At 35.2% G+C, this 20,334-nt stretch overlaps 1 protein-coding gene across 7 annotated transcripts in view; it reads left to right on the top strand.

Moving 5' to 3' along the window:
- Positions 1 to 20,334, top strand: part of UNC13C (unc-13 homolog C) — a 257,718-nt gene that overhangs the window by 223,456 nt on the left and 13,928 nt on the right. For all 7 annotated transcript variants that reach the window (XM_080396569.1, XM_080396568.1, XM_080396566.1 and 4 more), the window contains 4 exons: positions 399 to 522; positions 3,851 to 3,907; positions 5,000 to 5,080; positions 9,300 to 9,447. In XM_080396569.1, the coding sequence (XP_080252695.1) occupies positions 399 to 522; positions 3,851 to 3,907; positions 5,000 to 5,080; positions 9,300 to 9,447 (410 nt within the window). The remainder of the gene's footprint in view (positions 1 to 398; positions 523 to 3,850; positions 3,908 to 4,999; positions 5,081 to 9,299; positions 9,448 to 20,334) is intronic.

The raw sequence follows: 20,334 nt of genomic DNA, 5'->3' as shown, positions 1-20,334 counted from the left end.
TAGTTCTACATCACAGTAGAAATATGACAGCAAGGAAGATGTTTGGGGTTATTTTAAGACATAAAAAAAATATATATTAAAACTTTAATTTAGGGGCTTGGGAGTGCTGAACAGTATCATCCATCAAACTTTATAACTCATCATTTTGCATTTTTAATATATATATCAGTAATATATACCGCAATAATTTGGATAGTGGAAATCTACATGATTTTATAATCTGCAAGTCTTTTTTTCTTTTAACTAGGAATATTTAATGATAATATTGCAAAATAACAAAGCCAGTGAGAAGTCGTTATTGGTAGATGATTAAAACCATAATGGCCATAAAACTGAGCAGCACCTCTGAAGTCTTAATGCTAGTTTTGGAAACTGGTTTGTCTTTTGTTTTATTCCAGTTTAAGTGTCTCTGCAAAAATCTGTGAGAAGACAGTTCTGAAACGGGTTTTAAAAGAGCTATGGAAGTTAGTCTTGAACAAAATAGAAAAACAAATTGTGCTTCCACCACTGACTGACCAAACCGTAAGTGCCCCAGCAGTAGTTCACACGTTATAAAGGATTGTAATAATGTGCTTTATCAATTGTATGCCAAGGGGTCTGATACTATCCTTTTCTGTACCTTGACCAGAGGAATATATGTTGACTATATGCAGTGTGTTGCTCTATAGTGTTTCAAAGTAGTGTAGCTAGGCTGGTCTTCTGTAGCTGGTGAGGAAGACCTTGCTCCTTCATACACTGCCTGCCCCAACTCGGAGCAGTTTTTATGACTGCAGCATAAAAGTAGTGAATTTGTAAAGCACTTTGTATGTGCTTTCATATAAGAGCTTTTAAGTTTGATTTGTCTTGACTTCATCATGCGCAGTAACAGCAAGAGTGTTCCTCGCCTTTCCCGGTTGCACCAGAAATTCAATTGCTTCCATTTTTGCAGCTGCCAGAAAGCCAGGAAAATGCCCTATCCCATTTTCTAGTTCTGCTTGCTGTGCCATTCCTTATCTTGAGACAGCACTTAACACCAGGAAGCTCAAGCCAATCCAATTTTAGCTCTAAAGTTTGGGGGTATTTTAATAGCAGGCTTGATAGGGTTCCTTTTCGGGCAGGACTGCATTTACAGCCTGACAATAAGAGGGAATGAAACTGTAAGTTAACACAGAAAGTAGTGCTGCTGCACACAAGACCAGTGTGGGTGATTGCCTGACATGAGCTCTGAGTGGTGACAGAGCTGAGGGCACCCATAAAGCCTGATTCTAAGGATGAAAGAAAAAGTCTGGCTTGGAGTGCCTTTTTTTAATTGCTTTTTGCTTTTTTGAGCTATTGGGGTAACATAAACGTTAATTCCTCTCATTTTCAATCTTGCCTAGAATAAATTCAGCAACTTTATGACAAGTTAATCATGACGTTGCCGTAGTGTGCCTTCAGGCGACTTTACTATATACATGCTATTATATCAGTTAAACTGCTAAAAATCTATTCATCAGTATCCATATGTTAAAGACATTATCATTAAATCATATTATAATATATTAAAGATACATGAAAGAATATTGCTGGAGAAGCAAGAGGAAATCTAATAGAACATGTATAAATGGTGCTACGGTAGTAGTGACATAACCTGAGATATTAAAAATTCTAGAGTAGAGCTAATCACAAAATCATAGCCAGGACTCCATTCACTGAATTCATTCTTATTTACTATAATGCTTCTGTTTACAATGCTTAATTAGAAACAGACTCTCTTTCAATGAGTGACTGTGTCAAATTTATGTTTCCAAGATTTTTAATTTAATTCTCAAACATTTTGGTGCAAATTTTATCTGCATTTAAATTGGGTAACTGCATTTCCCATCAGGTATCATGAGCGTTCTGTTAGCTTTATGCAGGATCAGGTTTTACATCGATTCATGGAACATCATGTTTCAGAGTTAAGGGGGGGGGTCTGTTGATTTTTTGTAATTGGTTGCCAAGAATACAGAATTATCTGTCAAAGAGTTAGTAATCCCGCTTGGAAAATAGCACAATATGTCTCAGTTAGTTAAGACAGTAAAACATTTTTTTCAAACCTTTCCCCTCAAGAGTTTGAATGTAGAATTTTATTTTAAAAATACTAACAATATTTTAGTCTTTCAACCATAGTGAAAATAACCTTTGACCACCAGCTGAACAGAGATTTCAGTTCATCTGCTTGAATCTGCAGGCACCTCTGTTGTCCTTACTGATGCTCAGAAATCACACCAAGCAATAAGCTGACACTGATCTTATAGCCCATTTCAAAAAAGGTTATTCCAGTCATTAGTTTAGCAAGTTTGTACTTCATTGAGTTATGGGAGTGCAAAACTTTCACATTTCAGGCAGAACGCAAAGGGTGGTGAAGAAGCAGAGGCAAGGAGCCCTCCTTCCCCCTCACCTAGTCTTCTGGATGGATGTTAGATTAGTTAGTAGCTAAAGGTAAGAAGGCTTCTGTTTGTCAGCCAGTTACTGGTTAAAGGCAGAGGCTGCACCTATCGTTCAAGGCTCTTTAAGATAATTTCAAATGGCAACAGCTGGGATTTCTAAAGTGCTTTGCCCCGTTCTTCATAAACCTGAAATGATCCTGACTTCTCCACACCCACTTAAGAAATATGAGCCTCTGACTAGAAAATTGTCCACAGCATATTTTTTTCATATTTTGTTCACCATTTTTATGGTAGAAGATGATACAATATCTTAAAAATATAATCTGTAATGACTAAGGACCACGAAAAACAGTTGGCAGGTATGGTGAAAGGTGTATAGCTTGTTGCATTTGTTTTGCTACTTCTATTTACCATTGAACAATTAAACAAAATCAAGAAAAAGTAGAATACTGTAAAAGAGATGTTTCCCTTTTGTAGCCTTGAGTATTACCTTCTTTCCGAGGGTAAGAGGCATAGACATTCAGAAGCAGGGTTTATTTTTTACTTTTCATATTTATCTTGCCATTCTCACTACTAATAAATAATGAATATTTAAGCTGCAGTTCCATATTACATCTTTTGCAATTCAATCATACAGAAGCAAAGTTATTTCTGGAAACTGAAACCTTTTGGAACAGAAAGACTAATGAAAAAATATTCTGTATTGTGTTATGTAAGTTATGTAAGTATGTAAAATTCAAATTTTATTTTTTCTGAAATCCAGATATTCAGAACTCTGCCTTGCTGAACTGCCAAGTAACTGCACTAGTAATATTTCTTGGAGTAATTCTGATTAAAAATGTAAGCATGGTATTATAACAGGATTCTGTTTGTCCAAGACAAACCTGTAGGTGTTGGCCTTTGGTATGATGTCAGGATTTGGCTATTGTAAAATATTGGTGTAACTTCATAATACTTTGGTATCTTTTCTTTAAAACTTTGGCTTTGGCTTACCAGCACGCCGTTATGCTGTGTGTTACTCAACTGAGTTTTCACTGTAAACAGGTTCCTCAGGGTTGCTCACTTCGCACTATGGTTATTTACATTCTCATAGCACCTGAGAGCTGTGATTAGGGACAAAACAATCTCATTGACACACTGTATAAGAATAATCACAGCATCAGCTTAAAAGTATTAAATACAAAATGAGAGAGCAGACAGGAGCACACGAATCCACTGTCAACTGCTACGCAATATGTGTATCAAGTATGGGGTACTGGAGGGAATCATGCCGCAGGCATTGAAATACTTGGTCTTATCAACTGAATGAAAATATCTCTTATGTGTAATTGAAATTTTCATTTTGCTTTGCAAAACAGTGACTTTGGCTAGTGTCCTAGCAGAAAATAAGATCATGTTGACATAAAAAGCAAACATGCTATATAGTGAGTCTGTTTCCTGAATTTTCAATGTGATTACAGGGGCCCCAGATGATATTCAGTGCAGCCAAAGATCTTGGACAACTCTCAAAACTCAAGGTAATGGAGCCAAATGAAGCTGTGAATGACTTCTTCTAATGATAAATAAAAAAAGAAGAAATTTTAGTGACTGTGAGGCCAAGCCTCGTGCTTATTTACTATAGTAAAAATTAATATGGCAGTAAGTATTCAAAGGTGAGTAATGATTTTACAGTCTCATCAAAACCAAATTCAGGATAAAAGACTGCATGGTTGTATGGTAAAGTGATCACTAGATGGATCAAGAAGATATCATTCCCATATTGCACAATTAGGCCTTATAAGCATTGAACATAAAAAAAAAAAATTATGACATCTTTGTGTTGCCTTCTGCAACTGGTTCTGAAAAAAACTCTAGGGTGAGAATACTAGTCATTTTTTTCTGCGTATTATTTATGGTGTGCATTGAAACATAGCATGTACCTCTAGAGTAAACTCATCAGCACTACATTACAGAAGTCTATAATACACTTGTTGGAGAGCTCAGGCGCCTGATACTGATGTCAGTTGTTTGCCAATCAATTTTGCCATTAGGGTTTCAGATTTGGGCAGAAATGTGGTAATTCATGCTTCTATGAATTGCTCCTTTTGCTAGAGGAGTTAAAATGTTGCTTAAATAAATCACAGGATGCTTATTTTAGACAAAGATTTGACAGGAGTACAATCACTTTTTGACTAACTTATGTTCTAATACACCCCCCCCCTTTTTTTTTTTGTAATGTGCAGCATTAACAAATAGTCCTTAAACTCTCAGGTTTATTAATAAAATTAATTCAGTATCATTCTAATATAATTATTTAAGCTTAAAATTTATTTTTTTCTCTGCACCCCAGAACAGAGAATTAATACGTCCTAAGGAAAGAAATAATGCTACACAGATGCTTAGTGTTAAACTTTGGTTCTTTTTCTCTCCAGTCTGTTTTCAGAAAACAACATGATTGCTTTAGGTTATAATTTGTTGTAAAAGAAGTCTGAATTTGAATTAATTCCTATTAATCACAGGGACTTGGGGAGCATTTGGAGGTTTTGGGCTTTATTTGTTTTTCCAAGAATAGACAGGCCACAATACTGTCTGTCTTTCAAAATCACGTGCATTGTTGACTTGCTTTGCAGGACCATGTGATTCGAGAGGAAGCCAGAAGCCTGACCCTGAGGCAATGTGCAATAATGGAAGTAGCACTAGCTACTATAAAGGTACAGCTTTATGTAGTTTTCTGTTCTGTGCTGGAATAACCAAGAGTATGGTTGACATAAACAGATTCTAATATAGAATGGTCCCTTAGAATAATAAGGATCCCTTTAATATGTCAAGAACCATTTGATCCTGAGCTACTTGTATTGACTTGAAAGCAAATGTCTAACAGTCTGATTGCAGAGAAGTTAGGAAAACTATTCTACTAGGTGTAGACAGAACATGTTCCCTTAAAGGAATTGGTAGCCAAAGTTCATGATTCTTTTGTTCCTTTAGAGTTAGTGTAGCTGAAGCACCTGGGCTAAAACCCTTACTATGTTGCAGCACAGCCTCTTTTTCTCCCACAGAGGAGACAGCCTAAGAAGCATGTTTTTTTCTAGATGCACATTCCCACAAACATGTGACACATTTTCTATAGCACACCAGAAAATGGGGCTTTTAATGCCAGGCATTACTGTGCACTATTTTAAATTCAATGTTGAATTTATCAGCTTTTTAGTTTGGAATTCACCACCGAATTTACTGTCACTCTTAAATAATCTGATTAATTTAAAATTGCTCTTTAATTATTCTACACATTGGTCCCTTTTCAGTGCAAACAAAAAATCATATTAGTCACACACTTATTAAAACCACTTCTGAAAAATTCATTTTATGCATTACCAGCTCCTTATTAATATAGATATTGGTAATGCATAAAACTACTTTCGAAAAATCTTAGCATTGCAATAAAAGTTTTACATTAGATTTCTAAAGGACCCATATTAGAGACAATCCATCCAACGTTACCTGGTGCTAATCTCCTTACTAGAAATACAAATAAATTTATTGGTAATTGATAAAGTAACTCTAGGATTTGACCTGTCTGGGAGGATGAAAGGATCAGGCCACAGGCCAGATGAAATGTTCTGAAAACTTTGTTTTCATTTCCACTTATTTTATGGTTATTGCATTATGATCCTAAATGTAGAAGTACAGAGATTAACCAACTCCTTTTTGGTATTGTTTTTTTGTTTTGGGGTGGTTTTTTTATACTAAACTGGAGACTTTGATACAGTCTCCACAGACTGGGTTTCTGAAGTCAAAAGAAGCCATTAAGGGATATTATTTAATGTACTAATCAGTCTTTTTCACATTGGCCTGGATCTTTATTTGGTGTAAATAACTTGAAAGCAATCAATTTATAGAATTACAGCATATTTTCATGTCTGCTGCTGAAGAAACAGCACATCAGGAAGGTAAGGAGGCAGCTACTTAAGTATAAAATTGAAGATATAAAAAGAGGACACATTCGTGATCAAGTCTTATGCAACAAAATAGTGTCTCAAAAGACAAGAACAAAGTATCAGAGAAGACACCCACTTGCCATTTTTTGTATTTGCAGTGGAATTGGCATTTCTTTCAGAAATAAAAATAATATTTGGGGATATTTTGTGGAAACAGAAATGGAGTAAAATGCTGAAATAATACGTGCTCCCAAATTAAGCCCTGTGGAGTCCTCAGTTCAGTATGTGAATCTAATTATTTTCCTTTCGAAGCGTTTGTTCTAAATAAATAAAAGTAGGGGAAAATGTAAATTCTAACCTTGCCTGAATTTCCAGTGCTTAAACTCTTAAGAGTCATAGGCAGATATTAAATAGACATTACTAACCAAAAGTCTAGAATTGGAGAATGATAAAAATAGGGAAAATCCTCTTTTAATTCCATATCCTTATCTCTGTGCACTACATTCATAAACAGAGCAAGATAAGGCTGTCTGAAAAACATTGTAAGGCAATCACATGACATTATAACCTGCTTACTGTGCTTAGTACATGATATGGCAAAATCTTTTTTTCCAAAACACTAAGCAAATAGCCTTGATCATGCAGAAATTGGTCTTACACTATTAGAAAGTGAACAAAGACAAACCTTGTGAGTTAACTCAAGAAAAAAGGCTGCTATGTTGTTTTAGGAATGCAGTTCGTAAGTTTAATGATAAAAATCTACAATTTTTTGGTAATGCTACATAAATATGGTTCAAAAACAACAACAACAAAAAATGGTGGCCCAAATAAGAAGAATGGTAAAAATGGTATGTGGTATCTGTTAAAATATTAAGTAATTGATTATTGTAAAAAGGAAGGGATTGTGTGGAGGAGTACCTCTGTGCTTGCAGTCTTTTTTTGTTTTCCCTTTTATTGATCTATTTTTAGTACCAAAATTAATTCACTAAGCAACTTGGAATTTAAGAGGTGATGGTGTTATTAATGTTTTGAAGAACATAAAGGAATAAACTTTCATCTTAAGTGTATATAGCATATCATCGGTCTTTCTACAATGTAAAAAGAACCTTAGCAATTTATATTATTATTTTTAGCTTAATTTGCTATTTACTGTTAGAAGAAATGTCCTTCTGGCCTCAGTTACGTCAAACTGAGTTATATCATTATCTCAGCCTAGAGATAATTCATTGATCGTATTCATAATAATATTAATAATATTGTTTTAGTTTCCATTTTTGTCTTTGCAAGCACTATAAACCCAGAGGCACTCTACGAAATGAAACTACCACCCAATATGACTTGTGTGGCATTTGTCAAGTTTTGGCTGGGACTGCAGTGGCTACAGCATTGATTTCCACATATTTGACATCATGCACTTGTATCTGTACCTTGCCTATGTCAGTGACTTTCAAGACTCTTTTTGTCACCTATAAACCTTGAAGCCCCTCAGCCTGGAGCATGAGTTGCAAGTGAACTATTTTAAGGTTTACATCTCCAAAGAACAGGGTATTAGGTGTCCAACTGAATCTGTAATACTCTGTTTATTCATTATTTTTCTGCATTTTATTCCATACAAGAATATGTTCCTATTAGTGGTTTTGCATGCAAAACTTACCATTTATGGGCAAAAGCAAAAAACCATAAAAACTCAGGAATATTAGGGTCGGCTGTCCTTGTTCCTTTACATGCCTGTTATCTTTCATGGAGCTTTTAGTCCTTTGCAGCTCCTGCTGCAGATATTTTATTGCAAGACACAACTAAAAAAAAAAATGTAGTAGTTTTCACAATAGCAGGAAATATTAGCAGATTTTAGCACTTACTTATAAATTGATTAAGTTCATGGGTGAAATCATGAATATACTTTCAAACAATTAAGAGAGATTTTTGGAAACATATAGTATGAAATAATTCACTTGGAAAGTTACAGATTTAACATAAGTATGCAATGATGAAAAGATAAAGGTAATTAAGTTGGATCCTCTTAATCTGAAAACTAACTGCCCACACAGGATTAAAACAATGTAAAAATTTTCAGCCTGGTTACTTCAGATACTTTGTTTAGCTCCTACTGTTATTTTTCCCCTTAATGATCAGTAGCCATCAACACAGAAATGTAAATAATGACTTTGTTATGAAAAATACATTTCTGTTCCATCTCCTGCAAAAATCTCAAGAATCAGAAGGTGAAATATGTAGACTAACATGCAATGGACATGTGTGGACTGCAGGTCTGCTTTGTCACAGATATGCTTGAGATCAAGTATTTTGTATATATGACTGAAATGTATATATTACATATATTCCTTTGGCAACACTCCAAAAATGTAGGGAGATTAGATTCTACTTAACAGTTCCCAACACACCCTGTATTGAGTGGACTAGTATTTCATGTCATCAAGTAGTCACAGTGTTTTCCTGAAAAACATTGTTTGCTTTTACTAATTAGCCACTGGGAGCTTTGTACATTGATTTTGAGACCTAGAACTGAAATATAGATTGCAAAATGCTTAAACAAAGCATTGGTTTAAAATTTGTTTAGCCTATATATATATATATATATATATATATATATATCTTGTGCTGTTAACCATGCCTTGATTTTAGAGAAATTTTTGTTAGGTAGAATTAAAACAGATTCCACTCTCCACAACCTAAAAGAACCCTGCAAATACACATATATCCAGTTTTGATATATAAATACTTGAGATCATGAAGACCAAAATGAAAATTTTGCATATTTTTTTCTCCCAAAAGGCTTAAATTTTTACCTTTGGAAAGAAGCTGTGTAGTAGACGCTGACAGTTATGTCACCTGCTATAATCATAAATCTAGCTATACATGCCAGGTGATATTTTTTTAAAGTTTGTGCAAGAATTTTACTTAAAATTGTATGTTTGTAACTGAGGCCTTTCAGATAATGTGCCTCTCTGAATGACAATATTTTTTTTCGTCTTAGCAATACTTCCATGCTGGAGGAAGCGGGTTGAAAAAGAATTTCCTGGAAAAGAGCCCAGACCTACAGTCCCTGAGATATGCTCTTAGCCTTTACACACAAACTACAGACGCTTTGATAAAGAAGTTTATACACACTCAGACATCTCAAAGTAAGTGATCTGTAAAAGAGATATAATTATGTCAAATTATATTTTAAATGTTTTAAATGGTTGGTTGCCAGTCATGCTCTCCCAACACTGTGGTATTTTAGAGTTTATTGTCACAAACTTGCCCATGTGATGTTATCCCATATCAACTGCTGTTGTCAATCATGGGAGCTTACCTGAGGGAAGTGCATTTATCAGCTTGTCACTTTACAGGAAGAATAGGTCCCATAGCTCTATCTGAACGCTGAGTATCAGGGTTATTTATGGGAGCACTCCAACACAGACAGGGTTGTAGAAGCCATACCAGAGGATCTATTATAACTGCAGAAACAGTAAATTTGTTAAGTACATTGGCAGCTCTAGATACTTTCAGAGATGGAGAATATTAATTACTAATCACAAATAACTGTAAAAAGCATGACCTATATACATTAAGGTTTTCTTCTGTGATTAAGAACAATAAATTGTGAGCAACACGTCCTTAATGTAGCACATTGATTCCCCATTACAGAACCCACACTTTTAGCAAGTCATCGATGGATTCAAAAAGAATAGAAGGTTTCTGTAGGCTAAAATACAGCATTATTTTCCCTGTATTCAGACTCAAAACCATCATGCTGAAAATGTCACATCAGTTTTTATGCCCACTTACCAAAATTCAAGATTTTGATACCTACCCAAAAGCAAACCAAGACAGAGAACATGCAAGGATATGATATTAGGTGTTTTTTGAATCTGGATGTCAGCAACACCGAAGCCACTTTTTGCAGCTCTAATTTTGGCGTATCTCAGCAAAAAAACTGAAATGCTGAGTCCCCTTCTATACCATTCATTAATAGTGTATTTCAGAAGAGGACTTTCCATGGTTTCAATAAGAGGGCAAGAGTTCATGGTTATACTTTCAGGCAAAGATTCCGTCTGTTTCCAAAAAGAAGCTACTCCTTACCTTTTTTTTTAATCAGTCTAGGACAGTGTTTTTATACCTCTACAGTACATACAGGAATGGTTTTATATGTCTAATGTGCATTATATTCCAAGCTGAATATTTTTTCCTCATTCTAGAAGCTGCAGATTTTTGCATAATAGTAACTTTACTAGTTTTCTTTTGCATGTAATGAGCATTTGTAAAAATGGCCTGTCTGCCACTTAATATCTTTGGGAAGGAATATGATTTGCTGATCTATAAAGAATTACCCTGCTCCCACTCATGAGAATCAGAGAAGATTTAATTAGGTAGCTAAGCTGTAAATCAATTGCTTTTACCTCTGAAGTACAATATGTTACTTGCAGTATAAAAAGCATGAAACATGAGGTTTGCAGCTTGCCCCAAGATTAATTTCAAGGAATGATTTCCTAGGCAGTTTTCATATAAGACTGGGGATCTCTGTTAATAATTCATGTATTACAAGTTAGAAAATTGCTATAAAACTCTAATATATAAGGAATAGATTCTTTTTCCCCCTCTCAAAGAAGATTAACATTATGAATTTAGGCAGAAAATTATCAATAACTAGCATTTTTGGCTTTTTCTTATGCATACTTTCATTGTAACTTCAGGAGAAAAAATTATCCAGGTTGTAGCCATAAGCAGAAATCTTTTGTAAATCTTGAACCACAAACTTGAATTTTCTGTATTTCATCATGACTTCAGCCTGAGGTCTGTGTTCATTTCTGTGCACACATTAGCATGCCTATATTTGCACACCAGTGTTATCAGAAGTGTAGCCACTGGGAATGAAAGCTAAGGAAAAGTGACTCATAGCTTTTCATCATACTTTAATGTCTCCTTTAAAAGAACTAAAAAACTTACCTATTACAACCTCCAGTCTCACAATTGTAGCTGTATAATTAGCATCTACTTAAAATGACTCTGTTTTCAAATCGGAAACTTTCTCTGAAGCGTAATTAGATTTATACCTGCCCTCATATTTGTGCAGGTAACCAATCCATAATCAATAGACAGTTGGATGTAATTAAACTCAAAGCAATGGAAAAAAAGACTTTTAAATCTCAACCATACAGTAAAGTTAGCACTGCCAAGAACCATTTTGTGGAGCAGGTCACTTTTAGAGTCTCTAAAATGGACATTGATTCTGAAAAACCTGAGGGCAGTTTAGTGAAGTGCATTTCAAAGCCTGAGTAACTGGTACCTTACACACTGTATGGTCACTGAGATTTCTGCAAAGAGCATATAAAGCAGCCAAGTGAGAATCTCATAGCAACAGTACACCATTACCAAACAGATCCCCTGAGGTTCAGGTCTGATTAATTCTGTGTCCTTTGGACTTGTGTCAGCTGTAAATTGTCAGATTTAGATTGCACACCACTAATACTATACATTAACTTGTACTGTAAAAGTTATCTTTTTTGTCCTCTAAATTCAGCTGAAGGATAAGATTTTTGCATAAATTCAGACTATAACACGGATTGTTTTCAACATCTTTTGCGACTAAACAATTGTTTGTGCACACTACACTTGTGCCATCCGTGAATCAGTTGTGAATAGTAACGCGCTGCCAGGCCTGACCTATAAAACCCTGCTCAGTTGCAGGGACTTGGTGGTTCAGTGCTGCATGGCTAGAAGGAAGCACAGAATATCATCAAGGAAAACTCAAAGGTTTCTGCAAAAGACCATATATTTGTACATCAATGTACATATATATTTATGTATATGTATATTTATGCAAGTTGTCAACCTACAACTCTAGACAAGGTGGTGACATTTCAGTTCAGGCAGGACAAGCCAATTTTAACTAAATTGTGCTAAATTCAGCCATATTTTTGCAATCAAGACAAAACAATAACAGCCAAAGAATAAACTCTTTACTATATTTCTACTCTTCAGAAGAAAAGGAACAGACTCAAAACACTGAAGTAAAACTACCTTTGTATCTACTGGCCTATTGATCAAACTTTCCTACTTTATGGAATATTTGACTTACTGTTATTTAAAGCTCAGACCAATCCTGGTGATGCTTCTCGAAATTTGTTCCTAAAAAAGGAGAAAATTTTCAGCCCGCCAGATACCTTTTTATTGAATTGAGTTATACCTTCACCTTTTAGAGTACTTAAGTTTTGTCCAAATGTTATTAGAGTTGATGCTAACCCAAATGTAAGCATTCACAACACAAGCTATAGTTTATGAAATTACTGAAGGTTTGCTAAACTAAACCACAGCCATAAATCTTCTTTCTAATTTTGATATCCTTTAAATTATTTTGGGTTTAGTAAACTACATAAAAAGACAGCATCTCAAACTTTACAGTGTCCTGAATTTGCTGTCATTTATTACTAGTAATTTCTCCAAATTAAATGTCACTGTTGCATCTAAAATGGTTACTTACTGGAAACAGAAAAATATTTTTTCTTATAAACTTACAGCAGCTTAGTTTTATAAACCTCATTAGAGAATGCTAGTTACTGTAAGGTATACAACATAGCAATCCATAGTGGCAGGACTGCATTATATTTTTTAGCTTGACTTTAAAGAGTTTGTATTACTTAAGCAGAAAAATCAATACTCATCTAACAACATGGAGCTCATACTACAACCCCTACTTGTGTGTTTAAATGGCTGCAAAAAAGGCTATTCTTTCACACCAGCTGATTTGTACCAAATATCTTCATTCTTATGCTGGGCAATTGAAAGCTAAAAGGGGAAGAAGCATCTGAAAACATGTTAATAAGCAGAATTAAAAATATTCACCTAATGAGAATGACTAACTATAACAGTAACATCATACTCATCTTCTGAAGCCACCAACATAGGGAAGTTACATGATCAAAAATGAAGATAAATTATTTTCAGCTGCCAAGCCAAAATTCAATTCTGTATTCCTTTGCAACATGTAATGGTACAAGGCAAAGCAGAACCTCACTATCTTCTATCTTCTTAAATATATGGAATCAGATTCAAGTACTAAACTAACAGTTAACATAGAAAATAGGAAACATGCTAAAGTCTAGGTAAGCAGATAGATGACATCAGACTATAGAAAACAAAAATCGTTCAGCAGCTTTTATAAGTGAAAAAACAAAGGTTTTTTTCTGCTCTTTTGTGTGTCAGAAGTGTCATATTTTGAAAGCTGTACCTGTATTCTATCAGAATACAGGTACATTCCTCAAGAAATAATCCCTGCTTCACCCACTGCAGTTTCAAACTGAGATCACAATCGTGTGTTACACAGCCTTATTTCATGAAAGAAAAAAACCAGACCTGCTTTATAAACTGCAGAAATCACCATACATTTCCAAGGAATGTATAGTAATAAACAACAGAAAATACAAGAACAATGAAGAAACTTGCAGAATTACAATTAATAGGAGTGTTCTAGCATATATGTTAATATCAAAATAAATGCATTCAGAATAGTGGCAGAAAATAAATATTTTAAAAGTTCACATATAAAAACCCCCAGACTGCTGGTGAAGTGTAAGGTCTTTACAGAACATTCACCTAAGAGGATATCACAATGGAAAATTCCTTTTGTTACTCTTTAAATGAAACAACAAAGTACCTAAATTAAGTTGTATATTACAGTTTCTCTTAAGTCTTCAAGAAAATGAACACAAGCTCCTCTTATCCATCAGTTTGACATCGGTTTTGAAAAATAACAATGGTATTAGTAGAGCATTCACTACATATATAAACCTCTTAATATTAGAGGCTATACTTGCCTGTATGTTGCCTGGTTAAAATACTGGACTGTGTGTATATGTATACACACATACATATGGATGGATGGATGATGCTAACAGGATATTCACCTCCCACATCAAAGCTGGCTCATCCCTGGTTTCTTACTATATAGACATACAAGTGGCTACAGATGTTGAAGGGTCTCACTGGGGTTGTGCAATTGCCAGCCCTCATGCGAAGCACGGCATACACCAGACAGAGATGAAGGGGAAGGTCTTCACTGGGGATTCCACCCTGAAACTCAAACCAGTACTATCTACTCACAACATAATATTCTGCTCTGATATCACTCTGTCTGACATTACAGAAAATCAAATAGGACAAAATGTATTTTGATAGTGTGGCTTTGTACAATTGAGAGGCTTACACATGCTGCAGAATCTTCTGTCAATACCTTCACATCAAGTGATCCTTAAGATAAATGATACGTGTTTTCTAATCAAATACAAACAATTTAGCTTTAACTTACCCTTTGTAGAAATAAAAATGCTAAAACATGCACTCAAGATTTTCCTCTAAATTATAGAGCCTCCAGGTCCTGTGAAAAAGAACTTGATTAGTCACCCTGATCTTTTCTTTTCTAATAAATTAACCCCAGACAAATATACATGTATTTTATTGGCATCGTTAATCAGAAGATGATAAATGTATGTCTGAGTAAGATTGTTGATTCCATAGCTTGTGCAATTCTGGAGCATTGGGACTGTGAAAGCTTGAATGCTTCTTCAACTTTTTCATTCCTTTGTCCTGTATAGAAAATAAGGTGAAAGCATAGGTGCCGTATTTAAATAAATGGTCAGATTTATGCCGAAGCAGCTAGCTAGCGAATGGGATAGAATAGGGTTACCAGAGGGCAACATTGCCACTTCAGCTGGTTTTATTGCCTGGCTCACAGTGCTTAGTGAGCTTTTCCTAAGTCTCAAGTAATAAAATTGTGTCACGCATGACGATTAGTTTGCGGGTAGCTGTTTTTCTTTTAAACTAGATCTCTAATCCTCAGAGAGATAGAAGGTCTCAAAATCCCAAATCCTAAAAGACAGAATTAAAAAAAATAAAGAAGAAAAAATGTAAACCTCCATAGATCTACAAACTTTTAATAAAGTTATAAAGATTGTTTCAGAGCCTAGCTTGTTATATTTGACTACTTCAGGGCAAAAATACTGCAGAAGTCACCACTTGCAACAACTTTTATGAGTACCTGGATGAGAGAGAGAGAAAGTCAAGAAGCTACAAAAGTCCAGGAAGGACTTTAGAAGGACATCTAGCCCCCAGAACTATAAAAATATATTAACCCTAGACATTAGAAGGAGGCAGTGTAGACATACAGAGAGGCTTAATCAAGTAAGTGTAAAGTAAATGAAAGGCTGGGAAAGCTCAGTAAGAAAGAATCACTTCCATTTGGTATGGAAGTTGGGGAATCAGAGACCTCAAGTAGGGCAGAAAGGAGCAGCGTGCGTAATCTAGAGTTGATTATAGAACCATGCCAACTAGAAGAAGAGAAATACCAAACACCAACATGGTAATATAAATCTAAGGCATGAGCAAATTATGAAATTCCAAGGTGAACAAAAAGAAAACCAAAACACCATCAAATCTCATCTTACCTTTCTATTATTGTTATATAAGCACTGATTGGTTCAGTACAAAACATATTAGTATTTAAAGTCAGATGGGTGTTTGGTAAATGTCAGATTCCTTTTCTGTTTAACGAAGCACCCTCTTTGCATAAAAGAAAATAATTAATTCATGTTTACCTTCTCAACCTAGGGGTCATTTGTGCCCATCAATTAAATGTAAAGAATCACGAATGTATGGAAAACCGGAATATAATTGTGTGAAGAAAAAATATATATAGTAAATTCAAGTAAAGGCCTTCTGACTATATATATATATATTTTCAATAGATTCAGACATTTAGTGCTTTCATTTCTAAGCAAATAATAGACTATTATGTTGTAATAACTGCAGATAGTATAAAAAGCCTTTCAGATACAAATTAGGAGCTCTGCTTTCAAACACCTGAGAACAGACACTGATCTCTTTTGGACACTGTGTAGACTGCTTAATACATTCCAGCTTCCAGAAATTGAATCAGTTCTCTCCTCAGAGATCCATAACATCTTGCATCAGGAGGGGGATACAGTATATTTCTGAGTTTTCTGGAACCTGAAGTGAAGACCATAAACCCAGAGCCACATGGGGCTTTGGACACCCAGCTGCTGGTTTTGGTGACAATGTCCAACCCTTATTTTCTATTTAGTGTTGCCTGAATTTCCAAAAAGCTCCACTTTTGACTGTGGCTCCTTGTCTCATATCTCTACTTTGTCTCCTATGTATACACTCTGACAACTTAACCACATACTTAAGGCTAAACAGATCTATAAACTGGACAGAAGGTAGAGGAAGAAAACAATCCACTTTAACAGTCAAGATTTCTTTTTTTTAAATAAAACTATTTCTTGAATAATTCTGAATAAACCACAATTTTTCCAAACGAGTTCTACAAACTTTGTGAATGCAACGCAAGTTTGGGGAAAGGGTTACAGAGACAATGGAAGGTACAAGAACATCTGCATATTGTCCTCCTAGATATTTTGCAAAAAAGTTAGTCTTACTTTTACAATATCACTGTAGAGTTAAAATTGTCCCTGCAAGCATCACTAAGCAAGAATGGATACCGCACAGATTACAATCACTTTGACAACTAACGCTTCTAGAGCTCAACAGTTAAAAAAAAATCAAGACAAGAAAAAACATTTAAATCTGTTGTTATTGAAAGCTGTAATTGTTATTGGATGAAAAAACAATATGTCCCCGGCTGAAGAGCAATAAAAACATTCCGTTATTATCCTCTTTTGCTACTTTGCAGCATAAGAAGAATCCTTGTTTTGCAAGCACGTCCTCAATCTATTGCTCATTCTCTGACACACAGTTTACTACTCTTTCATTCTTTATCTTGTGAGAAACAGGCCCTCAAATAAAGCCTTTAAGGATTTTACATGCAACCACGAGGAGGAAGATACAATGAATGCCAAAAGATCTTTAAAGCAGTTTGAATTGAAAGAATTGCTATCATAAGGCATAACGTAATATAATTGATGCTCCACATCATGAAATGATATGTTAACCGAGGATTACACAACCATTTTCAAACTCTGTACTACAGGCACGGACCTGATGAGAGAGAAGGCTGGTATGGCTGAGTGCAGGGACAGATTTTTCTCTTAGGGTTCAGTACCACATATTTCTGTCTGACTTTTTTAAACCATCAAATTATTTATTTTCATTGCTTAGTTTTGAAGGCTGCTATATTTCGCTTTCATATAGCTACCACATTTTGCTATACTGAACTGTAAAAAGAAGAGATTGCAAGACTGATGACAACATTTATCTAAACACAATACCAGATAACAACTAATTTTATTAACAGATAGGTCAAGCAATACCTTTTCAGACACAGCAATTTTATCTTCCATAAATACTTCTGTATGACAATTTGCATCATTATAGAAACTTTCCTATTTTTATATTAGAATATACAAATAGTGCAAACTGGTTTTAGTTTGCTATCTTAAATATTCCTAGTAGCATAACTGTGTTGGTTGGAAAGGCAGAGCTCAGACCTATGAAAGGTCCAATGATCAGCTCAGCTTCTCAGATGTGTTGTGCCACTTTTTGAGGTCCATGCTGCATACCAATGCTCCTAGTAGCCCCACAAACAACCTACTCTTAACATTTTCCTTTTTAATTTTCTTTTCCTCAAGAAATAACAAAAGCATCCCAGTTTCAAAGTCCCAACTCCCAGAGCAGCTGGAAAGTATACTCCATTAGAGGTCTCAATGTCTCAAATTCTATTCTTAAATTTTATGCTAGCTCATTTTCTGTGCATCCCATTTATTTCTGCTGGGTTCTTTTTTCATGCAAACCTAGTAGTTATTTTCTAAAGTCCTCCTGATTGATGGGAAAACTTTTTCAAAACTTTTTGCTGCTAAAGGATTGAGCAGGACAAAGGACCCCTTTCACAGAAATGTATTTTGTGCACAATCACAGACTGATTCAGGAGAAGTCCCTTGCATTTAGCAGGAGTATTATGCTAGAGAATATAGGGAGTTTCTGATTTATTTTTACAAAATATTAATGACTCATTTTCGATTTGTATTTTCTGCTATTTTCTCTACAAGTCCACCTCCAAAAGTACCTACCTACTTAAGAATAGAAGACAGAAGAATGAGTTTCTGAGTGCACATGTAGCCAAGATGATTACCATGACTAAGAAACTTTTGAGTAGGTCCTTGTTCAAAAATGGCTCCCTTCTGTCAAGATCACTGGGGCTGCAACAACTATCACACTGATAACATGTCAGATGCTAAATAAGGGAGAAATCAAAATCTAGCTTTTTAGACTTTTTGTCCACTGAGAAGCAAGCACCTTTGGCCAGCAGAAATATATTTTCTCCTTTACTATTTGTTGTACTATGGCTGCAAAAGAATGCAGTTTAAATGCAGGTGATCACTTTAAAACCCACCTATGAGAGTATGCTGTATTTTGATTCATATAAATAACCTAACAAATAAAATCTAAAGCAGAGTTTAGAGTAGAGATAGTAATAGTTAAGCAACCATAAGGTTTTTCAAAAATACAGCAGAATTATTTGTGCTTGTTAACCTTCTAATTAGTTACATTACAGTACTAAAGAAAGAAAAGTGCAATCTGTCAGTTAAATTGTCTTCTGAAATGTGGTAGGATAAATAGACCTTTCCACAGTGCAATCACAATCACTAACTCCTGCTGTGACTTCACAAGAATTGGTAGCAAGAAAGAAAACAAACCAGCAGAAATAGACAGATCAGGGGATCTTATGAATGTATGCAAATATCTTAAGGGTGGGTGTCAAGAGGATTCTTTTCAGTGGTGCTCAGCAACAGGACAAGGGCAATGAGCACAAACTGAAACATAGTAGGTTCCTTCTGAATATGAGGAAGAAATCTTTCCCTTGAAGGTGGCTGAGCCCTGGAACAGGCTGCCAGAGAAGCTGTGGAGTCTCCTCTGGAGAAATCCAAAACCCACCTGGATGTGACTTTGTGCAACCTGCTCGAGGTGATCCTGCTTTAGCAGGGGGTTGGGCCAGATGATCTCCAGAGATGCCTTCCAAGCCTGACCATCCTGTGATTCTGAGATCAGAGACTTGAAAAATAAGTGCTGTAGTTCTTAATGTTGACAAAAGCTGCTATAAGAAAACACTGAATGTCCAAGAATTGTGTCTCTAGTTTGTTCAGCAGGTCAGAGAGGGATAAATGCAAGATGGATGGGGTGGTAACAGAAAGAAACCAAGCCTATATTCCAGACTCCTCTAGAGTCTAGAACAGAAATTGTCTCTGCTGGCTGAGACATTCTGCTGCAGGAGTTTTTTCCTCAGCAATAGTGAAATGTAGGATCATTTTAATGTCAGCTGTCTGTGTGATGTTTTACACAGATTTCTTTATAACTTATCAAACAGTGCTATACATACAGGACTAATCCCACTATATATTTGCAATATGGCTTAGAGCACTGTTGTGAATTATGGGCTACTAGGAAAAGGAAAGAAAAAGATCAGTTAGGAGACCTTTGCAAGGATATACTTTGCATAGTTAGTAAGTTGGAAAGCCAGAGCAAGACTTATCTTGCAGATTCATAAATTTTGTCTTGGTGAGATCTAATGCATCATTATTACAGGTTAACATAGCATGCTCCATTATTACCATCACCCACAAGATGCTGCATAAGCTATCAAATGAAAACGCTAATTGTTTTCTTTTAAAACATTCCTGATTTCTCTTAAAAAACCCTAAACCAAAACATCTTTTAAGTAATTGATTTTTCAGTGAAATTCAGGATCAGCCTGACTCACCTTCCACTGCAGTCAGTGGTAATTTTTTATTAATTTTGATTGGAAGAGAGTTTGAGAACTTCTCTTACACTCTCAGTACATTCAGTTTATCCTATGTATTCAGTGTCCCTATGATTTACATGTTGCTAATTCTTGGTTCTCTTCTCCTGTCCAGCTTGGCAATGAAACCTTTATCATTAGAACAAAAGATAAATGACTCAGACTTCATAGCTGAAGATAGCTATATGTGGAATCAAAAGCATCATTCATAAAAAGGTCCACCAGAACCTGTTAAGGTTGAATTCCATGCAGTACTTAACAA

The sequence above is a fragment of the Falco punctatus genome (genome assembly GCF_963210335.1).
Source record: "Falco punctatus genome assembly, chromosome: 7".
In the NCBI taxonomy this organism is placed as follows: Eukaryota; Metazoa; Chordata; class Aves; order Falconiformes; family Falconidae; genus Falco; species Falco punctatus.
Note: the sequence above shows the minus strand (reverse complement) of the source record. Positions and strands in the feature narration are given on the sequence as shown.